The 9,508-nt window shown below is 45.7% G+C and overlaps 2 protein-coding genes across 2 annotated transcripts in view; one reads left to right on the forward strand and one right to left on the reverse strand.

Annotated features, from left to right (window-relative positions):
* anapc2 (anaphase promoting complex subunit 2) overlaps nucleotides 1-2,264 on the reverse strand; it is a 14,024-nt gene extending 11,760 nt beyond the window's left edge. The window contains exon 1 of the mRNA XM_005739979.1: nucleotides 1,752-2,264. Within this exon, the coding sequence (XP_005740036.1) occupies nucleotides 1,752-2,264 (513 nt within the window). The remainder of the gene's footprint in view (nucleotides 1-1,751) is intronic.
* Nucleotides 2,265-3,131: 867 nt separating this feature from the next.
* rnf25 (ring finger protein 25) lies at nucleotides 3,132-8,597 on the forward strand. The gene is made up of 10 exons (XM_005739898.1): nucleotides 3,132-3,225; nucleotides 3,452-3,523; nucleotides 4,448-4,544; nucleotides 4,800-4,867; nucleotides 4,956-5,025; nucleotides 5,118-5,189; nucleotides 6,671-6,817; nucleotides 6,897-6,986; nucleotides 7,074-7,211; nucleotides 7,608-8,597. The coding sequence occupies exons 1-10, from the start codon at nucleotides 3,203-3,205 to the stop codon at nucleotides 8,265-8,267; spliced, it is 1,437 nt and encodes a 478-aa protein (XP_005739955.1). The 5' UTR covers nucleotides 3,132-3,202; the 3' UTR covers nucleotides 8,268-8,597.
* Nucleotides 8,598-9,508: the final 911 nt, after the last annotated feature.

A 9,508-nucleotide genomic window follows, 5' to 3' on the forward strand; every position in this document is an offset into this window, starting at 1 on the left:
GCTGCCCTCTACTGTCAGACAGTGCGCATTGTAAATCCTCGCAGATTTTATTTTGAAGTTCACAGGAAGTGTCTCTGTGGGCTGGTGTTTGTCATAACAATGGCGAACTTGTCATGAGGATAAAATTGCCGCTACAACGTCTTAAAATGGCTCCGTACTCGGTTGTTCATATCCAGAAATGATCAAAGAATTTAGAGAAAAACAAAATCAACTTTTTTTTATGGAGAAAGAAAAAAATGTGAATACTTTAACATTTTTCCTCACAGTGTCATAAGTCACTGGACATTGTGGACATCCACGGTCACTTCATGCATAATGCACATTCTATGTGTGTGGACGTTTGCAGGAATATGTGTATGTATATTTAGATGCACACTCATATTGCATGTGAGTGTGCGTGTACACGTCTATTCTTATAGATAACTATTACTTACATGGAAAAATTATGTTATAACTATGTAGTTTATAGTTTATGTCTTGCATATTTCTACAGCTATATCCACAGTCACATACTGTCTATGCTACCGTTGTATATAGTTTAATATCTTACTTATTTTATATTTGTTTGTATTTTATTTGTATTTTTTGTATTATCTTTCTGCTTTCTGTCCCTGAGCTGACGTAATGCAAAAATTTCCACACAGTGGGATCAATAAAGTCTTATCTTATCTTATCTCATCTTATCTCATCTCATCTCCTAACACGCTGACATAAAAAGAAGAAGACATAGAATAATCCTTTAATTGTCCCACAAGGGGAAATTTGGGTGTAACAGCAGCAAAAAAGACACATATACAAAGAAACAGTACACAAGACACAGAACAGAAACATACACAAGTTTTACATATTTACATTGAGGACAATGGTTACCAAAAACAGAGTATTGTACCATTATTAAATAAAATAAAATACAGATAAGAGGCAAACCCAGGTTGTAGAGTGAGTCAGTTGATAAAATACTGCAGTTACAGCGCTGATGTAAACATCTGTGGTTGTTGGGAGCAGTTCTGATTGCACAGTCTGACAGCTGCAGGGAGGAAGGACCTGCAGAAACGCTCCTTCATGCATCGAGGATGCAGCAGTCTGTCACTGAAGCAGCTCTGCAGCAACATCTACATGCATGGGCTGGGAGACTCTGTCCATCAGAGATGTTATTTTGGCCAGAGTCCTTCTGTCTCCACCACCTGCACTGGGTCCAGGTGCATCCCAGAACAGAGCTGGCGGATGCCACCACAGAGTCATAGAAGGTCTTTAAAAGCGCTCCCTGTACTCCAAATGACCTCAGCCGCCTCAGCAGGTAGAGTCTGCTCTGACCCTTCCTGTACAGAGCATCAGTGTTGTGGCTTCAGTCTAGCTTATTATTCAGGTGCCTATACACCTATACATGCGGGGCGATCATCGCTCAAGAGCTGGGAGTTTGCCTTGTAATCGGAAGGTTGCCGGTTCGAGCCCCGGCTTGGACAGTCTTGGTCATTGTATCCTTGGGCAAGACACTTCACCCGTTGCCTGGTGGCGCCAGTGTCCGGCAGCCTCGCCTCTGTCAGTGCGCCCCAGGGTGGCTGTGGCTAAAGTCCTTAGGGACTAGTAAAGCGCTATACAAATACAGGCCATTTACCATATACGAGTCCACTATCTCAATGTCCACTCCCTGGATGTTCAGCAGTGTCAGTGTGGTGTGTCCACCAACTCCTTGGTTTTCCCGGCGTTGATCAGCAGGTGGCACGAGTCACCTGCTGATCTGGACTCTAGACTTTGTGGCACGAGTCCACAAAGTCCAGAGTCCACTGTCTGTACTCAGAGTCTATGGCAGAGTCGTCAGAGAACTTCTGTGGGTGGCAGCGTGGGGAGTTGATGGAGAAGTCTGCGGTGAAGAGGAACGGTGCCAGCACTGTTCCCCATGGGGCCCCCGGACTGCAGACCAGCGTATCAGAGACACAGCCCTGTGACCTCACATACTGTGGGCGTCCTGTGAGGTAGTCCAGTATCCACTGGGACATGTGGTGGTCCACTCCTGATAGCTCCAGCTTGTCCCTCAGAAGTCGTGGCTGGATGGTGTTGAAAGCACTGGAGAAATCAAAGAACATGATCCTCACATTGCTTCCAGGCTTCTTCAGGTGAGCCAGAGCTCGGTGCAGGAGGTAGATGATAGCGTCCTTCACCCCGATGCCAGGCTGGTAAGCAAACTGCAGCGGATCCAATGAAGACCTCACCAGGGGGCGCAGATGGTTTAGAACCCACCTTTCCCTTAAATCGCCTATCATCATCTTGAATTCCTTCATAAACATATGGTAATAATATGTTTTGACATTCTCCAATGCAAATGTACTGTTTATAAGATTGGGGAAACCTGCAGTCAGCTGAGACTGAAGAAGTCACCTGGATGAGTGACGAAACGTTTCTCCCACAAAACGCTACGTCCAGATGAACAGAATCAACTTTTGGAGATTTACTTTCCTGGATGATTGAGATGCATCAAGACATGTTTTGACATTATACATTAAATCTTGAGAGTTGCCTGCCCTCTGCTGGTCATTTGTGGAACTGCATACATCAGTTTACATTAAGTACAGCTGATCATAGATTTCGTAATGATATTACTAAAAAATAATTTAATCATTTAATCATACATTTTTCCCATTAAGTAGACATTACTGCAATATTTTAGTATTTTCAACAGTTACTTGAATTTCTCAACATTTGAAGTCACAAGTCCTTCAAGAATTTTAGGATTAACAAAACTAATAAGATTAAATTAATTGCAGTTGCGTTCTGTGACCACTAGAGAGCAATACTTACAGTCTGTGGATTAAAATAAGTACGGATTATTTGCGTTTATATATGTACATTTTCAGTTTTTCTGAATTTGTTTTAAAAGGTAAAACAAAAATTGTAAATGTAATTTTATGAGTGAGTTTTGAATCCGTTTTAAATAAAAAAATTTTATTTCATAAACATATTTTGAACACACCGACTCTCTCACTGTGGTTTCCTCTTTGTTCGATATCACATGAAGTTTGTTGCTTTTTTCACTACGATCCAAAGGTTTCACAGCCTCAATGTAGTTTTTCATTGTATGGTGTTTTCTGTGATAAATGTCTGAGAATCTGTCACGGTCTGTTTTGCGATGCTTTTATTCTGAAAGGTCTGCGTATACGCAACCTCCGGTTAGCCACAGCTAGCTGTTGCCGGCTCGCACAGCATTATGATGACGGCGGCCGAGTGCGAGTGAGTTTGTTGGATGAGTGTGTGAAGTGTGACTACTAAGCTTCTCTAATGTCGTGTCCGCGTGTGTGTGACCCGCGGCTAACCCGCTCGGTGCCGCCGCGCAGTAAAATCTGACCGCAGGTCTGCTGCTGTGTCGAGCTAAAATGCTAACGCTAATTTTAGCCGGTTATGAAATGTCGCAGAGATTCAGCCGCACACACTAACTGCGCTGTTTTCTTGTCCGCAGCGTCCAGTCTGAGATCGAGGTGCTGCAGTCCATCTACCTGGACGAGCTGCAGGTGGACACGAGAGAGGACAGGTGAGCTAACAGCAGCTGGGTTAGCTTTAGTGCTGGTTGGTGTTGGACAGGTGAGACTTGTACAGGTGTTAAATGTCATCATTTGGAGGAAGTTAGTGCTCTTGGCTCTCTGAAGGTCCCAGCTCAGCCTGAGGTGTGGACTCTGGATCACTGCGGCTCCTTGTTTAGAGATTTGCTGCTCTGGGATCATCCAAAACAGAGTTTGGTCCAAGCTTTAGCTGTGGGTCAGATGGTCTCACACTCTAGAACACTTTGATGTACAAAAGAGTTTATGGTCCACTCAGTAACTGCAAGGTGTTCAAATCATCATCATCTTCACCCACCACGTGCTGACAGCTGGCCTGAGGTGTTTGTGGTGCACTTTGTTCTAGTCAGTCCAGACGACGTTGCTCCTGAAGTCTTGTTTCTTCCCACGCAGCTTTGCCATGTTGCTATGGCTTAGTTTCCTCCACTCCTGGAAGAGTGGATGATGTTTTGAATGTTTTCCATTTGCGAATAATCTCTAATTGCAGAATTAGAGAATTCCTTTTGAATCATTAGCCTTCATTCATTTTACTTTCGATGATCAGAGGAGACACGAAGGAGTTCCAGATGTGGCCAGCGGTTTACCACATCTGGAGTTGTGGCATTGATGATCATATTTGACACAGACTGCTACGTACCAAAGCTCCAAGAGAATCACAAGTCTGAGTAAAACTCACTTTAAAACAAATTCAGATTTTGCCTCAAATTAGTTTAAAAAGTTTTTTCCCCATAAAAGTTGGGGGAAAAAAATCATCTTTAAATTTAAAAAGTTTGACTTCAGGACTCTGAGAGTGTCCCGTCTCTCTTTTAATGCTTCTGTGTTTGGAGGAAGTGATGTCAGCTCGACAGAGTTTGGTGGGAGGTTCTGTGATCGGTGATGCAGTTTTGTTTTTGTTTCAGGGGCTGGGAGGTGAGCCTGGACCTGTACCCGTCCACAGCCGAGGACTCCGTCTCACAGTTCGTCCGGCTCACGCTGACTTTGAGCCTCGATCAGCAGGTTCGCCTTTCACCGGCTCAGCTCGCAGAAACGTTTGTTAACTCCGAGACAGAAACACACAGAAGACCGTTAGTGGACGGTTTATTAACAGTCATGTGCTGTGAGGGATAAAAAAGCTCATTTTTACATTTTTGGTGTCAACAAATCTCACGGTCACGGTTCATGGTCACATCACACTCTGCACTGATTGAACAGCTGACATCTTTCTGCAGTTTTCACTGAACTGAAATGAGTGTTTTCTTCTTCTGTGTTTAGTATCCCTCATCGTCTCCGGGGATCTCCATCCGGAACCCCCGCGGGCTTTCTGATGACAAACTCAGCAGGTGAGGAAGTGACTCATCTCCCAGCGTCAGTCCCTTCTGCTCACAAACTCTCAGCACTGAGTGTAAAACTCTGATTCTTCTCTCTTAGTGTCCAAAAGTGTCTTCAGCTCGAGGCTCAGTCCTGTCTGGGTTCGCCCATGTTGTATCAGCTCATTGAGGTTGTTATACGTGCTGTTTGTTTCTCATTAGGATAAAATGTGTCATTTCGCTGGGTTTATCTTAAAGTCTTGCTCTGATCTTTCTCCTGCAGAAAGCTAAAGAAATCCTGACTGAAAGCAATATTCCTCATGGGAACTGTGTCATTTGTCTCTACGGCTTTAAGGTGAGTCGCTTCCCTCCATCAGAGTTTGGAGTTCCCTCTTTAAATGTGGCCACATTCCTGTGTTGAATGCTTCCCACGGGGCTGTTTATACACTTGTGGTCTTAGTCACAGCTCTTTGTTGTCTAAGTCTTACCTCAGCTTGCGTGTTGAGGTCATTTCAGCTCTGACCGTGTTGCTCGTGTCTCCATGCCTGCTCTTGTTCCTCTGATTGCCGTCTCCGTACGGCTGCAGCGAGAGTTTGGTTTGGACTCTGTCGGGCTTGTTCTCGGCGGGTGTTGGATCCAGCAGCGCTGCCCTGTGTCACCTGTTCTGTGACGTTTATGGACAAACGCTTTGGTGGCCTCAGCATAGCGTCTGTGCTTTGTGGTTCTGTGGCTTCATCAAACAAGAACCTCCACCTGTCAGAGAGAATCAGCACCTCCATGTCTGACACTATGATTCTCAGGGAAAAGGGTGGAGGGCCCACTCACAGGAAATAGGTACCTGCTGCCTGTGGTGTGTGGGTGGGTGGGTGGAACTGGGCCATTAAAATTACAAGTAAATTATTTACCAGGAACATCTGTGCTGTGGGGTTTATTTTTTTATGGCAGCTGATTAAACAGGATTACAAAACACTCAGATAACTGAGCGTGCAGGCTAGCGTCCTGGTGTTTGTGCTGAACGTGGTCAAACATGGTGGTCCAGCGGTTATATTTCAACACGGTGTCACGCTTCTCCTCGTGTCTATATCAGAGCGCTGCAGGGCGGGGCTTAAAGCACGGCGACCATCTGCTTACTCTCCACCTCGCTTGTTTGCAGCTTGGTGTCACAGAGAGAGCCATCATCATCATCATCATCATCATCTAGTTAGCTGGCATGAATAAACATGAACAACTTGTTTAACAGGTCAGCATCTCTGGTGCTCGCCTCTGTGAAAGTGACACAATTAGTACCAAAGACTTTTGTTTTTGTCTTGAATTTGTTGTGTTGGATGTTCAATCCTGACCCAGAAAGAGACGCCTGAACATTTTTTGTGACTGTTTGTTCTGTAGGTGGTGCCTGACATAGTATCTACTCAGATCAGCTCGACTCGACTCATTTTTAGGGTTTTCCATTAGTACCTGTTCTCAGGTACTTTTTTAGTACCTAGTACCTACTTCCGAACGATCTGAGAAAATCTGAAAATGTGACAGGTTGCATGCTGCCGATTGGCCAGTCAGGAGCATCGCTCGATGAGTCAGGAGGGCGACTCTTTCACAAAAATCAAACCCAGCAGTGAGAGAAAAGGTTCCACACGCAGTCCAGATGCTTATCACCGCCCCAACGCCCTCCATTGTTGTTGTTTGTGTCAAATACAAATGAAGTCACGGGACTTTGGGCCATGTTGCTATAACAACCCCAAGCACATTAGGTGGTACTCAGTCGTACTGGAAAACGACAGAGATGGAGTAGAGTCTAGTGGAAAGAGTCATGAGTAAACTCATTCATGCTTTGGTTGTCAGGAGGGAGAGACGTTCACCAAGACGAGCTGCTACCACTACTTCCACTCACACTGCCTCGGCCGCTACGTGAGCCACTCTGAGAGGGAGCTCCAGCAGAGGGAGAAGGAGCTGGAGGAGGACAAGACCAGAGACAGAGCGGACCACCAGGTCAGACGTCAGCAGCTGCACGGATGATTAATCACTTTGATCAAAGACTTTCTGACGCTGCCTTTGATTCTTCTGACAGGAGCTCACCGTGGTGTGCCCGGTGTGCAGAGAGCCTCTGACGTATGATGTTACTCAGCTTCTGTCGTCTCCCGCACCTCGGCTGCCCGAGGTAAAGCTCGTTCTTAATTCACCTGTTAACGGATGTTTGTCTGATGTCGCCAGTAAACGTTACCGGGCTTCGTGTTTCTCCTGTCAGCTCGACGAGGCAGCGATCGGTTCAGACTTCCAGCAGAAGTGGCGTGAACTCCAGAAGCTTTTGGAAAGTCAGAGGTCTAGAGGCGGGATCATTGACCCCGAAGTGGAGTCCAACCGCTTTCTCATCCACATCAACGAGGTAAGAATGTGTGTGAGGCACTCGGTCCCTGTCTGCAGTGGTTTGCGGGGACGTTTACGAGTGTAAACGGGGGTAATGGCGAAGGATGCGTTGTGACCCTGACCGCACATACCCGAGTTCAGAGAAGATCAGAGTAATCCTTGTGAACCAAACATTCAGTTTCACAGTTTTTTTTCTACTCTTGGCTCTGAGTGATGTCATCCAGAGGGGATTTACTTTATATGGTCATGTCAGGCAGAGAGAGAGAAAAGAGCAGCCAATCAGAAGAGTTGACTTAAAGAAAGAGGAACAAACACCACTTGGTAACCGGAAATAAGCAGAACGTGTTGACTTTAATGTGTTAAACGATGTTTTGAATGTATTCAATGTATAATTTTTTTTTTTTGACATTCGTAGGCTCCACCTGCTGCTGAAAATGGAAATCTGGATGCCGATGAGCCTCCAGGCCCTCCAATCTCCTCAGCCTCTAACGTTCCTGCTGAAACTGGTGACAAAGCAGACCAGTTTGTTCCCGGGCTTTCCCACTGTAAAGCTGTTCTGGGACACAGGCATCAGCACCAGGTGAGGGGGCAGAGAAGAGGAGGAAGGTCCAGACCCCATCACGAGAGAGTCGCCCCCATCACAGAGGACCTGGACAAGCTCTCTCTGTCTTCAGACTGTACTGAGAAGCCAGCAAAAGCTAAAGCTCAGGGTAATCGTGGCCAACAGGTGCAAGGAAACCCAGAACTATGTCCCTCAAAGACGGACGGGGGTGTCAAGGCAATGGAACAAGAGGCGCAGGTGCCCACATGTCAGTCGGGTTTGGAAACAGAGTTCCCAAAAGATGCTGCAGACTCTGCAGGCAGTCGAGGCCATCGTGGACGGAGAAGAGGCCACTACAGACCTGCCCCACACTCCGGGGCTGCTGGACCTGCACGGCACCACTGGGACGATCGCGGCTCCAGGAGCAGAGGAGGAGCCAATAACCTGTGCGGCAGAGGAGGCGGTCCCCGTCGTGGTCACGGCAGGGGCTTCCAGCAGAAGGTGGTGGAGAGGGGAAGAGAGGAGGTGCTATGACAAAGGGCGACAGGAGGGCCAATGAACAAACTTACATGTGCCTCCATTGTCAGTGTGCATAGATCAAAGTCCTGCAGCAGAAAAGACGTTCACTGCAGTGTCCCATCCTCCTGTCCATCGCCATCACCCTGCGCTTTGGTACGCACTTTCACGCACGCTATCGGGTCCAGATGGTTGTTGCTTTATGTTGTGGCACTATATAAATTAAAAGAAGTACAAATCCAAATTTCTCTGGATGGCAGCTTTGGTGTTTTTCTCTCAGTACAGTAAATAACTTGTATGTGGACCCTCTGTGATATACTGATATTGCATTAAAGTGCTGCAACCAGGTACCGGAGAGAAAACTGACGGTAGAGAGGCTGAGTGTCTGTGTTAGTATGCCTGCTGCACCAAACAGGAAGTCTGCCTTTGATAACCATTAACTGGATGTCTGTTGTCTGACCTAAAGTTCTGAAACACCTCAGTGAGAGCTGATGGGCTCCTGGATTGAGATATGATGGTTCCAGAGACTCTGAGACCTGATAGGAAACACCTCTCGATCGAACATCTTTCTCAGATTGTCGCATTAGACTGACACATACAGCAGTGTGTCATCTGCATCAAAGCAAAGAAATGTAGAATGACTGGCTTAAAAAGCGTAGTGGCAGGTAGACGAGCGCATGTCAAATCCAGAGGGTAACAGTGGGCAAACAAAGAGTTTTAAGAAGCATAAGAAGATAGTTTGACTTTGCCTTTAAAATATGCAGCAAAACTTTGATCCACCTTAAACTACCAACAGTGCAGCAATACTGGAAAACTCAAACTCTTTCTGAAACTCTGGCACACGACTGTTAAACTTTAGGTGAACTCCAGCTTGACATCTTGCTGTGATGTGTTTGTCTCCATGGCCTGGCAGTTGAGAGGATGATTTTCACTCAGCTTTTTTTTACTCTGCTCAGCAAACAGGGAACAAACGTAAGAATAAAAAGATCTGTGAACAGATCTGCAGTCACTGAGCAGGACTTATTAACATAAACTTCACTGTTAATGTCAGTTTGATAAACATATGGTACTATAATTTAAAACTGCATGCACAACACGATCACTTGGTACCATTTCATTTATTACATTTAAAGTATTTATTTACCTCAAATCAAAAACTGATGTGAAGTGTAAAAAAACCCCAAAGAAAACCCAAAAATAGTAATAAGCTACTCTTCCATTGTACTGACAGACTTTGACCTGGGGGAGTTATGAACCAT

The sequence above is a fragment of the Pundamilia nyererei genome, unplaced genomic scaffold (genome assembly GCF_000239375.1).
Source record: "Pundamilia nyererei isolate P.nyererei 1_Seehausen unplaced genomic scaffold, PunNye1.0 scaffold00095, whole genome shotgun sequence".
Classification (NCBI taxonomy): domain Eukaryota; kingdom Metazoa; phylum Chordata; class Actinopteri; order Cichliformes; family Cichlidae; genus Pundamilia; species Pundamilia nyererei.